We start from the raw sequence: 17,528 nt of genomic DNA, 5'->3' as shown, positions 1-17,528 counted from the left end.
AAAAGGGAAATAATTTTAGAAACTTACATCATTACTACTGCCTGTTGATTGACTAGATATTACACTTTTACGTTTGTGTAAACTACTGGTATCCGATTGCATTGTATTTTGATAGAAATTATTTGAACTGTGTGTTGAACTTGAGGCATTTAGTATACTAGGTGCTGCCATGTTATTATTAACTGTGGCTGTGGTGGCAGCCGAGCAAACAGATGACGCAGAGGCATGAGGTGGGAATGGTGATGTTGTTAGACTGCCAACACCTAAATTAGCATGAGCGGGTATAGATGGTGGCTGATCAGGTGAACGTAATATATTTGCATGATGAAATTTGCCCTCCAAAGGATTGTTAGATTCATCTATAATGATAAAATATGTATATCAAATATGTATGTAAATATGTAGTTTAAATTTTAAACTTACTTTTGGTATAGTTATCGAAAATCTTTAAGATATTTGTGCGATTTGATTTGGCTGCCAATTTGATGGGTGTGCGTCCACAGTGATCGGATTTATAGGGATTGGCGCCATATTTCAATAATGCTATGACACACTTTTCATGACCCTCTTGGGCTGATATGCCCAAAGCTGTGGCTCCCTGTTTGCAGGCATGATCGGCCAAAGCTCCAAAGTATAATAAGATATTCATAACATCATGATTTCCCTGCCAGGCACAAGAATGTAATGGTGTACGAGCCTCCAAATCCATGGCATTAACATCAGCATTACCTAAAAAATTATATATAAATAAATTAAAGGGAATTTCATTACAAATCTCTGTTCTCTCCACTTACCCAATGTTATTAACATTTTCACCATATCAGCATGACCCTGCCAGGCAGCTACATGTAAAGCGGTACGTCCCTCACTATCACTGATATTAACATCAACATCAGTGAATTCCAATAAATATTTAACCATTTCCAATTTATTTTCCAAAGCCAGAATATACAAAGTAGTACGAGAATCAGCATCTTTAGCATTAACGTCACAATTATATTTCAATAGATATTGAACCGTCTCCAAATGTCCTTCTAAGCAAGCCAAACGGAAAGCCGTCTTCCCATCGTGGGCCTTTTGATCGACAAATGTTGCATGGCACTCCAATAATACTTGAACACATTTTGTTCTACCTTCTTGAGCGGCCAAATGTAAAGCCGTCTTACCCTCATTATCACATTCATCGATTTTCGCTCCTGATTCTAGTAATTGAAGGCAAACTTCGTGAAAACCTTCAAAAGCAGCATAATGCAGTGGTGTCCAACCCGCGTTATCCCGATGGGTCTCGTCGAGACCGCGATCTAATAGTTGACGCACAGTTTCTATGTTACCCTGAGCTGCAGCAATACTGAGAACTGTGCGACCTTCGGAATCCATGCAGTCTATGCCACAACCCCAAAAGAGCAATAGTTTAACAACATTGGCGTGACCGGCAGTACAAGCTGCCCATAAGGGAGTTCTGCCCATAAAGTCTGCTAAATCAGGATCAGCACCATTTTCGAGTAGCAGTTCGCAAACCTCAGCATTTCCTTCAAATGAACTAACCAACAAAGGAGACATGCCATCATTATCCAGCTGATCGGTATTAGCGCCATGTTCCAGAAGAGTAGATATCACCTTGCTGTAACCAGAGGAACCACAGAGAGCCGCGACACACAAAGCACTTCGGCCATCTAAATCAAGATGGTTTACATTAGCTCCATTTTCCAGTAGTATCTCCACAATATCATAATGTCCCATATAGGAGGCAGCTATTAAAGAAGTACGTCCCTGCCGATCAACTGAATTAACATCGGCGCCATGTTCTATGAGTATTTTCAAAATATCTTCGTGGCCACTCCAAGCAGCAGCTCTTAAAGCTGTACGACCTTCTTTGTCAGCTAAATCTATTTTACAAGCTGGATGAGCTATTAGTAGTTTAACCACTTCAGTGTGTCCTCCCCAAGAAGCTGATCTGAGAGGTGTCCAACCGTCTCGATCGGCATGATTTACATCAACACGTTTCATGCGGCCAGTGCCATCATTACAAGGTTGAGAAAAGTTTAGCAATAACTTTACTACATCTAAATGTCCATTACGCGAGGCTATATTTAAGGCCGTCTGGCCATTGTAGTCCTCAATTTCTAAATCAATGGGTCCTTTGCAAGCATTTAGGGCACGTTCTAGTAGTAAATGATTGCCATCATTAGCCAGGATATGTATCAAGGCCTTGCCCTTGTGCAGCTCTAGACGATTAGAATCTGATAGCTGGTGTAGTGTTGATGAAGCATTGTCATCCTGGCTTTCATGATGTGGCTCACTTTTCTCCGAAGGGCTGGTTGGTCGTTGGGTCTCTAAAATACAAGACCTCTCACTGGATATCAATAGATCTGCTAATTCAAAGTCGATGTTTTGTGACTTTTCGGACAGCTCGGGTGACATTAACGATGATTCGCAAGATGTTTGTGTGTCTGCGTTATTAATGCCCGTCTCGATGAGTAGTTTTAAAATCTTGCCATCTGTAGGTAAGCTGGGTTTAAAGAAATCACATAACAATTGTGAGAATTCATCACCCAATTCGTTGTTCAAAAACTTTTCAATCATATTGCGGGTTTTGGGTAAAAAGTTGGGATCATTTTTAAAATCCACTTCACATTGAGAACAACAGTTTAAGTGGTTAGTATAGAAGCAGTCATTTAAATTAAGACGCGATTCCAAGAGCATTAATATCAAATCCAAGTCAATGCTACGGTTAGTAAGATACTCCCCTGACTTAATAAGATGATAAATGAATTTACGCACTGTATTTGCACACAGAGTTTCAGCAACTAGCAAGTAATACATGGAGATCATTACGTGACCTTCGTTGACATCGCATATAAATTTCTTGGTCGCAAATTTAACATCTACCAACCAATCGGAAAAGGAATTATGGAATATCTTCAGTCTTTGCTGGTCATTGTCGTAGAGCAGAATATTCTTCATTAACAATAAACGTTTCTCAAACTCTTCATTGTCAATGGTATAGTTGTGGGTTCTAAGGCAATTGAACAAAAACAGTTTGTCCACATAACCAGAAGAGGCCAGAAGAACATTCAATACTGGTCTTATTTTCATGTATTGTTTTTTATTGAAAGATTTCTGGCATATGTACAAGTACAAACCATTTAGAGTACAGGGTATTAGTTTGATTTCCCGAAAACTAAAAAAGTTCTCCTTGATGCCATTCAGAACTTTTTCCAAGTAAAGAATGCAACCATTGGATTTAATATATAGTTGATGTAAGGACTCTATTATCTCCTTAGTCAACATAATACTGTCTTTAAAATCAGAATTTAATCTATTGATGATATATTCCTGCACATCTTTGACCACATGCGATTTGCGCAAATCATCTAAAGTGATTTTCTTAAAACCGGTAAACATTTTGGTAATTTGTTTTGTTTGTTTCTTAGTAGTGCAAACCAAGAATAACCATTTTGGAAAGAGATGTATATGATTCGATAATAATTCGGCTACATTTCGACTTTTATGGGTAGTGGCATTACCACGCCCGCCCTTTAAGGTGGAAATTAAGTTTCCCTCATTGATGTAGTTCTCATCGATGGAATCTATTAGCAGCAACAGAGCCGTCTTAGGTGGTGTTAACTCTAAAAGAGGAAATAGTAAAGCCTTTTTGAAACATTCATCGGGATTCTTTTCTATGTTATCGACAGTCAAACATTCAAATATTTCAGGATTAGAGAGTAACATTTCGTAGTAACCATCGGCTATAATAGTGCGGCAACTTTTAGTTTTGGGCAAGGGTGGAGGTAGAGTGTTTAGGGACATAGGTTCTCCTTCATCCATAGGTAATTCCGTTGTTTTGCCATTAACGGATAAATCGAAATCAATTAGATTGTTATCGATATAGCTGTCTTCGAGCTTTTCTTCTTTTAATATCTGTTTACGCTCGTTGTCTTCTTCCTTTTCCTTACTCTCCTTAGTCGTTGTTTCTTTCTTCTGTTGATTCAGTCTAGAAAATTCTTCGAAATCTTTATCGGCTTCGGGCTTATCTTCGTTGTCCTGCTTTTCATCTTTGTCAGATTTTAAGTCTTCATTGTTATCGTCAGCTTCTATGGCAGCTTGAATTTCCTGTTTAAGGTCTTCACTAATGACCACAGCAATATCTTCTCCTCCCCCTTGCTGAGGTACTGTGGTCGAACTGTTGGTTGTTGTGTTTACATGTTTAACGGGTGAAGCAACTGCACCAGGTCTTGTTAGTTTAACGGGGATTTTAGATTTTTTACCGGGACTAGTTTTACTGGAGGATGAACAGGAATGTTCTTCATCTCTTTTTCTAAACTTTTCCGTGTCGTTATCTTTATTTTCTTCGTAATCTGCTGTGGCCTTATTTTTAGTACCCTTGGGAGGATGAGTACCATAGTTATATTTGTCTGGTACTTCTGAATCATTGAAATCTTGTTCTGGCGCTGGTTCTGATTTCTGGCGTAAGAGTTGCAAATTTTCCGACTTTTTGTTGGTAGAAGTACGACGCTCTTGGAAATGATCCAATTCGGCAAAATCACATTCCTTAGCTCCCCTCTTTAGCTCTGCTATTAGAATATCTTCAGCATTTTCATCTAGAGAAATATTATTCATAGCTTCATCTAGTTTGGATTCCTGTTGTTGAACCTCATCTTGAAGAAATGAAAAACCTTCATCGATAATACGCTGCGATTCATCTTTGGTAATAAGTGAAGAATGACTCAATATTTGCAACACCAACTTTCTTATAAACAACGAGAGACTATGACATTCGGGATTTTGTGATTCAATTAAGTAACAAGCCAATAGTTTTCGATTTAATATGCCCTTGGTGCCGGAATTACCGTTGAGTATTGCTTGACATATGGAAGTCTTGCCAGAGCCATTGGACCCCAACACCAAGCAACCGTTATAAGTAGAAGAAGATATAGCAGATGCTTTAGCACGGGCCGACATAAATTGTGAGGATCCTGCAAATGGCTCATTTTTGCTACCACCTACAGCGCCCAGCAGACCGGGCATAGATTTTTTGCCGGCAGTTCGTTGTTCCAGGCACATGGCTATCTTCTTCAATACCCATTCACGATTTATATACACTTTAGCTTCATAGCGTTGATGTGATGGATAATGGTGATGATGATGATGTACTATCTGTTGGTGTCCACTGGATACAAAACCATTAACCTCTTTATCGGGTGAAATCTTCTTTTGCATTAAAACTTCTAAGTTATCGGAAGTTTCCTCGATATTGCGCTCCATATTACCGGCACCCTCTAGAGCTGCTTCCATCTCATCTTCAGGATCAACACTACGACGAGACAATTCCACTGGAAAATTCTGCTGGACTAAATTGGCAAAATGTTCTTCCCTGGCTAAATTGGAAAAGCTCGAATTTGGACAATCCTTTCCAGACATTTCCATTTTCTTATGCAACTGAGTAGTGTCTTTAAGGAAATTTAATATGCGCCTGTCTTCCAACTGGTGACTAATAGAAACACCACCGCCACTGCTAGTCGTGGGCAAAGGTATACCCTGATTGGTATACATATTGCTGGAAGTACAGCCTGAGTCTGGTTCATCATCTAAGTCAGTAACCGGTATAGAGTTGCCATTACGATTGCTATTACTCAAACGATTACTATCACGAGTATTGTGTTTGTAATCCATAATGTTGGTCAACTTCAAGTCATTCGCTTCATTGGCCTCATTTATAGTTCGGGCAGTAGGTGCCGAGGGTTGCTGGAGTCTGCTACGTTCACCGCTTTTATAACGATCTGATTTCCTTAGCGGAGTAGCATAGATCATTTCCTTGGGCATTTGTCCTACGGGAAAATGTTTACTACTCTGGTGATGTTTATTATTCGGAGCCGAATTAGAATTTGAGTTAGAATTGACATTTGCATTTGAATTGGTGGCATTTAAATGAGCACTTTGATTGCTAATGTTGTTTAGTAACAATTGCTGGGATAAAGCCTTATTCGAGTTAATATTATTTGAGTTGGGATTAGTTGTTTGTACATTTTTTTGCTGTTGCATTTTACGTACAGACTCATTGAACATGGCCTGACATGGTAGATTTTCATAAATATCATTGCGTAAATGATCGTTATCTTTATGTTTAGACATGATGGCAACTGATGTATTTTAACTTAAGTTTAGGGTAAATCTTTGGTTTGTGTAGTTAAAAGGTCTTTTTTTTTTGTTAAAGTTTAGTTTAAAAAATTAAACGATCGTTTGGTATTGATCATCTGCAGTCGTTTCACATTATTCGATTGTTCCGTTGGTCTGTAAATAAATTTAAGAGGAAAGTGTAAGCAATTAATTAAAAGAATTTGAGAAATCTTAAAATATTTTTTTTATATAAAACTAAATTGCTAATTAATGTCGATGTATAAAATTCTTTTAATGTTGATAAATCTGTAAGTTTCATTGTACTCTATATGATAGTGTTAAATAAGGTTTTTGTTTTGTTTATCCTTCTTTTTTTCTATTTTTATTTTTCTTTTATTCAAATTGTTTACTAAGTCAAACAATTGACCCTATTTTGACCTCTTTTGTTACGAAAAAAACTCAAATAAAGTATGTTATTTTTTCCTTATTTCTTTCTATTATTTTGCACTTGTATCTATTCATCTGTAGAATAAATATACTGTACAAAGTCTGCAGGAAAAAATTGTTTAAAGAATAAAAAATTTCAAACATACAAAGTATATACGATACAAAAAAGTGCATATTGTTGGAAAGAGCAAAGGGGTTAAAGTGTAAAATAAGGTTAAAAATGTTGCACGATAAAAAAAAATAAAATTTAATTTTGATGTACTTCATGGAGAGAAAGTATTGAGCAATTTTAATTGGACCTCAAAATATGATAGTGGGTAACTGCTGGAATTTAGCCTGTTGATCCATTGATTTGAACATTTTTATTTTTTGCATAATAGGTGTTGTAAGCGTCAAAGGATTGTTAAAACAATTGTGTGGTATCCTGCAGCCTTGAAGTTTTTTTATTTAATTAAAGTGAAAAATAAGGTTATAAATATTATTACGATAAAGTGTTTAAAAATTTTGTTAAAAAATCAAATTTCATTTGATCAATGATGCACTCTACGATATATATATTGCGGTATCCTGCAACAAATATTATGTCTCTATTATCCTTTGGTTTAGATTAATATTTGCAAATGGTTATGGTGTCGGTGCAATTCTATTTATACTTCAGTAATGCCTTTTAAAAACTCAGCATTGAAGAAGGTTCATCTCCTTGATTTTGCGAGTCGTTACTATTCCTAAGTATGTTGACATTCTCCGAGGATACGCCAAAGCTAAATGTAACTCTTGAGTGAAATCTGAATTTATTCGCCATTGGGAAGCAATACTAGGGCTCAGATAGATAAAACGTTTCATTACACTGTCAAAGGGAAAATACTAGCGCTCAATAAAAGCGATCTCAGAGTACTAACGGGATTACTTACTGGACATTGTGGTCTTAGATACCATCAATTCATTCTAGTAAACTCTTCAACGAATCTATGCAGGTTCTGTGGCCTACAAGATGAAACTTCAGAACATATCTTATGTAACTGCCCAACATTAGGATCTCGCAGAGCTAAGATCTTGGGTGCTGCCTTGCTAATCCCAAAAGACATCTACAACCTCTCACCAACTAAACCAGTTACCTTTGTGCGTGAACTAAAACTTGTATGGTGAACCAATGGGCTGCACAAAAGTTCCACACTTTGTGCCCCATCAATCTAATCTAATCTATCTTGAAAACCCTCGAAAAGAAAACAGTTATCCTGGACCTCTCCTACGATAACTATTAAATGACTTTGTTATACAACCTTACAATCTTTTTGAGTTAGATTCTTTAGAAATCTTCATTGTTGACTCAAACTACTTAATATCCTGCATATCCATCCCTTTAGTTTGAAATTAAGAACAGAATTGTAAACTTATTGCACTCATGTATCAACTACTCATGTTGACTTTCAACAAAAACTAATCATGTAATTCATTTAATTATACGCGATAAAGAAAGTATTACAAAATCTGAAGATACTTTTATATTGTATTGCAAAAAAAAATCTTCTACATTCTTTTTGTTGATTTGGAAATAGAAGAAAAACTACATTAGTGTGAATAAATAACCTTATTTTCCTTACTACTTTTTATTCTTCAATATAATATGAAAAAATATATATACATATGTATTTGCAGTCGATAATTACGTTAATAATCGGTAACTAGAGTAGTTTTCTGCTGCTTGAACTTGTTGTCGTTGAACAAAAAAAAAAAAAAAATAGAAAAAAATTTTTAAACATTAATGATGTTGGTTTATGGTGTATAACATGGCTGTAAGGGGTTTGCTTGTAAGTCCGTTCTGCTGACTATGTTTTGGATGGTTTTATGTTTACAAACTACACCTTTTCCCTGTCACTTTGCATTTTGAAATTTCGTTGGTTTTTTCCAATATTGAACCCTTTTGGAAAAGTATATTGTTATGTTTATTTATAATGACTCTATGCATTATGCAAAGAGATCGAAAGATAGTTAAAGATCATTAACTTGACTTATTGTCCTTATACGTATTGTTGTTCAAGAAAATGTTTTATGACAAAATTTTCTACTGGGCATCTGAAACTTGCATAATTGCATGACTGCACATATCGTGTATACAATGTGTTTGTGTGTACTTCTGAAATCGTGGGTGTATATGTGAATATCACACATACATCTATATAAACTGTTTTTATAGCCAGAGGGTTATGGGTATTTGTTAGTTCCAATTTTGATGGAGTCTGTATTCTACTTTAATTGTGGTTCTTCTAACGTCCTGTTACTACAAACATTGATGATAATGTCCTTCTTTTTTACACAAACACTCTGAGAGATATAACATATACATAAACACGTATTTTGATATTATTGTTTACTTGTTTTTTTTGGGTTGTTTGCTTTTTTGAAAATGTGATAACGAACTTTAAACTGTTAGGAATCGGAGCACTTTTTTCGAGAGTATCACAAAAGTAATAGGGAAATAAATTGTTTTGTTAGTTAAAATTATTTAGGTAAAAAAAAAAATTATCGCCTCAGAGTTTCAACTTACGATCTTGCAACTGCTAGTCCCATAACATCACTGCTTAGTTGTTTTTATCCTGCTTTAACTTCAGAGAAGTAATTGTTTAAAGGCCTTATGCTAAAACAATTATTATATTTAGCAAAGTTAAAGTTCTTAATTATAAATTGAATATTATTCAGGCTAGAGTTCGAGACCCATACGGGAATCATTTTTGTCCAAATTGTAATGATATTTTCTTTTTTTTTTGCAAAATGGAATTCATTTTTAGGGCGGCTACGGCTCCTTATCAGCTTTCTTTTTGTGTTACTTTACAGATGTTACTTTTAGTATCATAAGCGAATTGCTGGGGTGTGAGTACACACAAATTCATATTATCAAAGGATTTTATGTCTGACTTACACATTATGGTAATTTATCACAAAAAGTGTATGTGCATAGTATGTGTCTAAATGGGTGTGCAAGTGAGAGTGTATGTATAGTTATAAAAGTTATTTTTTTTTATATTTATACGAAAAATAGAACTATTTTTATATATTTTGCAGTGACCAAAAAAATGCTATCATTTTTCTAAACGTTGACATGCAACATTTTTCTTTTCATTCCTTTTTTTTGTGATTACAGATTTGCTATTTTTGTTTTCTTCTTTAAAATATAGAAACGAAATTGTAGAAAAAAAAAGTAAGAAATATTATAGCAGTTTAAAAAGCGTCTATATTTGTATTTGCAAGTGAATAAGACAAATTGATTTTTATTTTTGATTGTGTTTTAAAAATTATCTTTCTAAAGGTCAAGGAAATAAACTTTAAATGTTAGATATGCAAGTGATTTGGTAATTTGTTCAATATAATTCAATTCTAGGGCTTTATAAAAAGCCAAACTATATATTAAAAAAGGACAATATTGTCAATGTGTTCAACTTTTATATCAAAACATATAAAATTGGAAATATAGAAATATTGGCACTATAACCTCCATAAAGTACTATAACCATTGAGGGAGAATAAAGATCAAGTTCTCCGTTTGTTAATGTAAATCAAATAAGTTATAGGTTACATGTAAACTTTTTAATTTAAAGTTAAAATTTGTTTTTAAATATGGACAATTTCGTGTCAAGTTAGTACAATTGGATAGTAAACCAGACATAAATTTTCAGCTCTATCGGCCAAGAACTGCCGGATTTAGAAGGGGTCAAAGTCAAAGACTTTTTAGTCATACAGGGTTTTATTTAAATGAGTCCTAGCAAAAATTGTTCACCTATTGGTCCTAGCAAAAATTGTTCAAAAGAGTTCAGATAGCTATTTCTTAATTTTTTCTAAAAAAATTGAATTATTATTTTTTTTTAAATTAAAAAATTTTTTTTTTCAAAAAACTTTAATGCAAATCGATTTTTTGAGTAGGGTCACTTGACACAAAATTTGCTATAGTTCATCTAGTACCTAAACAAATACCTATCCGAAACTGGAAATTTTAAAAATTAAAATAAAATGTTTACAAGTCTTAACAATTTAGTTCAATGATTGTAAAATTATTTAAAAATTAAATTTATGAATTATTAAATTATTACATAATTATTTCCAATAATGTTTAATATTTCTGTTAAAATATTTCTAAAATTAGTTAAAAGCTTTGCGGTGTTTAAGAATAATGACACTGCCATCGTTTACATTCTGTAATAATGCCTTTTATTACTTATCATCGACATCGTCAATATCTTTACATGCCTATATCAAACTTTTTTTACTCTTTTTTATATACTTTTTATTATACGTTAGGGTATACTTTTTATAAAGTTTTTGAAAACATCAAATATTTTAAGAATTCACATTTCAAATTAACATTTGTCAGGAAAAAACTTGGTACCATAATTAATACATACATACATGCATATATTCTATTTTTAATAAAAATATGTTGAAATGCATTCTATAACTCATGGTAGATCTGAATTTTGGTTATACCCCTAGTATACATATTATAATTTTTATTAGAAAATTTTTGCTAACGTTTTGCATTTTCTTTACCAGCAAAAAGTGTATTTCCATGAATGAAAAATGAGCACTCATGAATCATAAGCAATTCTCAAATAAAACAGTATTGATGTGTGTGTCTGTTTGTAATATGAAGGTGTATGTAATGCAACAACAAACACCCATAACTATTTAGAAGACAAAAAAGCCTAGGAAAAAATAGGAACTAAAAACGAAATGAGAAATATACGAATAGAACAACTTAGCGTATACGTTACATACAATTACACCTTAATAAAATACAATACTCATACGTATTACATACATATTAGGGTATGACTTAAAATTTTTTGCAAATATAAAATATAACATCCCTTAATCAAAAAAGCCATAAAAAATATTAAGAAACATAAACTTACTTCTTCCGATCTTCTGTTGAAATTTCTTCTATATATATGTTTTATTTTGATCATATCTTCAATACTCATGGACCGATTTTTCTGGTTTTAAAAGAAAAAATCTTAAAAGCATATCTAATTGAATAATCTAATATCTGGACTGCGAAGATATATGGGATCTGCAAAAAAAGCTCTAAATTTGGTACCGCAGATTTTTTGCCAAAATAACCACGATTTGTATCAGTAACATTTTTCTAAAAAATTAGTCATAACCCTAATGTATAGGTATATACATAAGTAAGGTGGTAAAAAAAATACATGTTGCTCATTTACTACAAGCCCGATATAACTCAAAATTCGGGTTTTTCAAACTGTATATAAGAAAATATGGGCCGTTTTAAAATATTTCATATCGGTGTTAAGGTGATTTTTTTTTTGTCTTAAATATCAAAATTCAAATTCACGTTTTTTTATATATATGATAAATACAAAATTAGTTTAAATTCATATTAGAAACATACTAACCTAAATGTTATTTATCTGGTTTTATGTTTGAAATCAGATAATTTGTTTAAAAGTCATTTTACAAATAGCAAAATGTCATAAAACATTTAAAGGTGCTTTTTTTCGAAACTTTTTTTTTTTTGAAATATGTCAGTTTTGTAATAAATGAGCGATTTGTAAACAACAAAAACTAGCAACAAAAATAAAATTGTAATATGCAAAATATTCACAATATGAGTATGCGTGTTAGATTTGTCAATGTAGCGTTTTTAGGACTGATAGCTTTTTTTATTATTTGTTTTAAATACATCATTCCTTTTGAAATACATCGAAATCTACAATCTATTCAGAGTCCTAGATTAGATTCTAAGACGATATAGACATGTCCGTACTTATGTCTGTTTGTTTGTTGAAAGCACAATAGGTTCCGAACGGAAATAGGTTAGTTAGTTTGAAAGGAGGATGTATATACATCAAATCCGAAGAAATACACTTAGGCCTCTATCGGGCCTGTTGTGCGCTCGAACCCACCACCTCCGGTCTACCAGACTAGAACACTAACCACTAACCCACTGGAGGCCACGGAAATAGGTAGTGCCCTTAATTTTTTCTGAAAATATCCTCTTTAGACATGTTTGTTTGGTATTGCTATTAGCCTAGTTAAAATATAAGTGGCCCCCGGAATACAGTATTAATATACCAGTATATATACACTATTAAATTTCTATGTTCGATCCAAGTCTTCATATAAGGTTCTCTTCAGATAATAGCTTTAAAAGGATGAATAGTACATATTTTGATGTTGAGTATAGAAGATTCGGAAATGTTTCATTAAAAAATTTTCTTAGAGTAAACACTTTTTTTGAGTTTGGTGCTTTTTGAAAATAAAAAAGTTGACAACTGTGTAATATATGTATGTGTGGCTTAACTTACTCTTTCTCCCTTTTCTACGTTTTATTTTTAAAACAACAACACATCCTATTACAACTAGTAGTCAAGATAAAAAAAAAACACTACTTCTCTTTATGGATTTTCATACAAACTTGCTGAGCAGTGTTGCCAACTTAGTGCTTTTAGCACTATTTGCGGTGCTTTTTGATGTATCTAACGCGGACAATTTTTCTCATGGTGCCTTTTTTTAAAAAGGCACTATAGTGGTGCTTTTCTAATTTTATGACAGTGCATTTAGTGCTTTTTGTAATATTTTAAATCTTATTTTGTGATTTTCAGGAATTAATTAAGTAAATTAATCTTTAACATTTTCTCTATAATGTTAAGAAAACTGATAATTTTTGATCACTTTATGTGTACAACTTTTTGTTGGAACCGTTTAATAGTCCATACTCAGGGTCTAAATTTTACTTAAAAAACTGTTTTAAATTTTAGAAACCTAACATAACTCTTTGACGTAAATGGGGCACAGTTATTCCGAAGTTTGTTTTTGCATTTATTTAAATTAACTCGTTATTTTTTAAAACCTTTTTGGTGTTCTGCAAATCGAATTTTTATTTGAACGCAAAATTCAGAAAAATAAACATATTTAAATGAAAAAGAGTTTAAAATTCCCATAGCATTTATATTTAGTTACAATTGTATTAAAAAAACGCAAAAAATAATTATTTAATTTATTAGAATAAAATTAAATTCGATTTACTTTCGACTAGATTTGTGCACTCGGTTTTAAAACGAGAAAAATTATGAGAACTCGTTTTTAAACGAGAAATTTGCTCGGATTCGGTTTACAGAACAGACAGGAATATGTATTTCTTTGTATTTTTAAACATCAGGGCAGATGACTGGTTTGAAGTGGTTTTGTTTAGAGAAATATAGATTTTGAAAAAAAATATTTCATAAGTTTTGTACAATTTTACAATTTGGGTGTGGATGCATATGTAGGCGGAAAATCGGTTATCGGAATATTTTTTTGAAAAAAAATTTAATAATTTGAATAACATAGAACGCAAAACCATTGGAAATCAAAGGAAGCACATAAAAGTGTGTGCCGTTCATTTGGATATTTTGAAGTTTTTTTCTTTTCAGTTCTTTTATATTTGACATAATAAGGAAAAAAATTAACAGCTCTCCATACTATTCTACCTGTTAACGGTTGTATCATGAGGGATTTGAAAACTTAAACTTTAGTATGAAGCATGTTTTGTAGCTCTCAGTTCAAAAAAAAATTTTGGAGTATGCCAGTCTTGTAGTAAATGAGCAATATGATGTGCAATTTTTATTAAAATTTATTTTATTTTACTAAAAAAAACGTTAGTGCTTTTTTACCCCTTTTTAATTTTTGCGCGCGCGTTTTGCTTGACCAATGTTGGCAACACTGTTGCTGAGTTGTATAACGAGTACTGCATGAGTGGTAGTATCTACTAGTTGTAGTTAAATGGAAAAAATCTTTTCTTTTATTTCTTTTTTTTCGAGTTTTACTCTCTAATATTATAATAAAAATAACTTGTTATGAGCATATTTAATGCATACATTATGAAAAAAAGGATGAATGGATTCTCTATGTACTTTTATGTATTTTTTATGTGGGTATATATTTTTGATTGATGTTGTTTAATCTAACAAGATACACAAATACATATGTATGATCTCATGAATTTAAACATAAATTTTATTAAACGATTTTTTAAATAAATATTTTTTTTTATCTTTTTTATAATTTTTTTGTCTGCCTACTTATCTGGGTAATTGATACATCATTGCCACCAATACATTCAAACACACTAAAGGATATTGGTATGAGGAGATAAAACAAAAAGAACATGTCAAAAAGCATACATATAACTCATGGTTTTATTAAAAATCAATGTATATGAAATTGTTATTATTGAGCATTTATATCTCTTTCTTAGAAATTTTTTTGTGTGTATATTGATGTAAATATGTACATATATCGTTTGGATAGTATTTGTAACCAGAGAAACATTAAATGGTAGCTAAAATCCCTATTTCGGAAGAGACACCTCAAACTACAGGGTTGTCTGTGTGTGGTTTTTACATGTAAGAGTGCGTTTGTAACATGTTATTATATATGTATGTGTTTTGTTGTCTACAATTCTACCAAACAATATATACATATATGTACATATCTACTTTCAATAAAGTAGAAAAGTAGCCAAAAAGATGTACATATGTACATATATACTGATTTGTATTGACACGACTTGTTTTCAACAGAATCACCTGACCGATTCTTTTATATTGTACACATATGCATTCATGACAGTTACTTACATACCTACATACATATATTGCAACACATACACCACAGTTAAATCGACTATCAGATTCGTTGAAATGTCGAATTGTAAAACTATGTAACGGAAACGGATAGAGAAGTTGTAATAAGACCAATGTCCGTTCATGATAAACGTGGTGATAGAGATGAGTTGCTTTTCTTTTATATTATTTGTTAATATTTGACTGGTCATTGCAAAACCATCGAAACTTTTAAAGAGTAATATAAGAATGTGGAATATTTGGTAGTAAAATACTGTTATTTTAAAACATTGTAATAAAAAGTTGAAAAGTTCTGTGGTTCCGTTCTGCATAGAAGTCTGACATTAGTTTCAGCATTCAATATCATTAGAAGGCTTCAGAAAGTAGTGAATCCGATCATACTAAGAAATTAAATAATTTTCTAAATTCTTTCTTAAATTAAAATGATTAATACATCTCCTATTTATTGGAAATTTTTGAAAATTTCTTTATTTCAAAAGATTTTTATTTTTTTTTTTGAAATTTTTCCACTGTATGATGTCTGTCCATCTGTTTTTCTGTCTATGTTATCAAACTACTAATAGAAATTTGGAAATTTAGTACACATACGTATGTACATCATTCGATTGGCCTCCATCGACTATACTTTCTTACATGTTTAGTATCTTAAGCACCTACTTTTAAGGGATTTTATTCATGCAACAAACCAAGACTCTTTCTGCAACACAATAAATTGCATGTCTATCAACACGATATCTACCTGGTCTCCTAAGAACTTAATGATTTTGTTCCACTTTTCATATAGTTATTCTGGTTCATTCCAAGTTTGACCAAAAAATAGTAGAAGACAAAAAAAAAAAAATAAATAATACCATTAAACTTTTTAACTATATAATCACATAAAAATACGTGTTCTCTTAACTTATAGTAACCCTTAATAAGACCATAATAAGAGAATAATAAGTACTACTTCTTCTTACTTAATGCAGTCGATGCTGCACACCAACCAGCACCACATGCAATAAGGAAGAAGCCATCTTATTACTATAGAGCAAAAACAAAAAATTACTAAACTAAAATCCTACAAGTAATAAACGACTCTAGCACGTTTCATAAACATGTTCTATCTACACGGTGGATAAAATGGAAACGTGTTACAATCTGCACTCTTTCATCATACACACACTCCAACAATTAAGGTATTTTGGTTAACAAAAAAAAATTATTCTTCACTCCTGATCAAAAAGTAAGAATCACTATAAAGAATATAGGAGAAGTAAATGTGTAAAAAGAAACACATTGTCTTTAGACTTACATTCGTATAAATATGACACTTTTCTAATTAAAAGTGTAGGTGGGTGTAAATTAACGTAGAAAGTTTAAAACAAGGTCAAACCGGATTATAGGATACCTTATAGGATACCGTACATGTATTAAATAAATTCTGTACATAAATATGAAAATTTCTGTTGATTTCAATCATAGATGATTTAAGCGAGTTAAGGTGTTCTTTAGAAGAGAGTCTGTTTGTATGTACAACTAGGAACAGGCTTCCATAGTCCTAGCAACCAAAAACTTGTAAATTTTTATTAAATTATCTTACAAATTCAGCATATGATAAAACATGATTATAGCATAACTTGAGATAGGTGCTTTTTAAGTTTTGCCACAGATATGTTAAACTTCAATAACAAGAAAATTGAAAGATATAAATATAAATTTAATGAATATTGTTAGTAAAGTGCTTGTAATATTGTAAAAAGTATTTCCTTTGTAAACAAAAAAACTGAATAAAATAAAGTTTATTCATATCTTATAAATTTAATTTAGCAGAAATTGTTGAACATAAAGTTTCTAAATAATGTACATAATCCCAGCAAAAACTTACATTGAAAAGTAAGGAATTAAAATGCTAAAATTTATTTATACAATAGAAATTTAAGTCATTATTTCAATACGATGATGACATAGTGGGCAAGTACTTACAAATAAGGAGTTAGGTTAGCACTTACTACGATCGCCTGCAAATAAGCAGTTGAGTAAGTAGTTTTGTATTTAAGAAACTATTATTTTGTTAAACAAATAGTTTGACTCCTTCTAAGTATGTAGTAGTCATTGAAAAGTAAGTTCTTGAGTAAATACAAGGCATTCCATGTTTTTGCTCAAAGTCTAGTTAAGTTTTAACTAACAATATGCACTACTATACAAAAAATGTCGAATCAATTGCTTTCAATAAATTTTCTGTTCAGAAATATAATATATAATTTTAAATTAATTTTTCATTTCATATCGATCAAATTGAAAATTTATGAAAAATTTTTGGTAAATTTTCTTTTTAGAGTATAT

At 31.9% G+C, this 17,528-nt stretch overlaps 1 protein-coding gene across 3 annotated transcripts in view; it reads right to left on the bottom strand.

Annotated features, from left to right (window-relative positions):
- Positions 1-17,528, bottom strand: part of LOC119608302 — a 64,358-nt gene that overhangs the window by 1,075 nt on the left and 45,755 nt on the right. For all 3 annotated transcript variants that reach the window (XM_037962670.1, XM_037962671.1, XM_037962672.1), the window contains 3 exons: positions 795-6,291; positions 424-729; positions 28-359 (listed from right to left, as the gene is read on the bottom strand). In XM_037962670.1, coding sequence (XP_037818598.1) covers positions 28-359; positions 424-729; positions 795-6,132 — 5,976 coding nt within the window. In that variant the 5' untranslated portion in view covers positions 6,133-6,291. The remainder of the gene's footprint in view (positions 1-27; positions 360-423; positions 730-794; positions 6,292-17,528) is intronic.

Source organism: Lucilia sericata, unplaced genomic scaffold, assembly GCF_015586225.1.
Source record: "Lucilia sericata isolate MDLA Ls3-8-SP2 unplaced genomic scaffold, ASM1558622v1 Contig000818F_arrow, whole genome shotgun sequence".
NCBI lineage: Eukaryota > Metazoa > Arthropoda > Insecta > Diptera > Calliphoridae > Lucilia > Lucilia sericata.
Note: the sequence above shows the minus strand (reverse complement) of the source record. Positions and strands in the feature narration are given on the sequence as shown.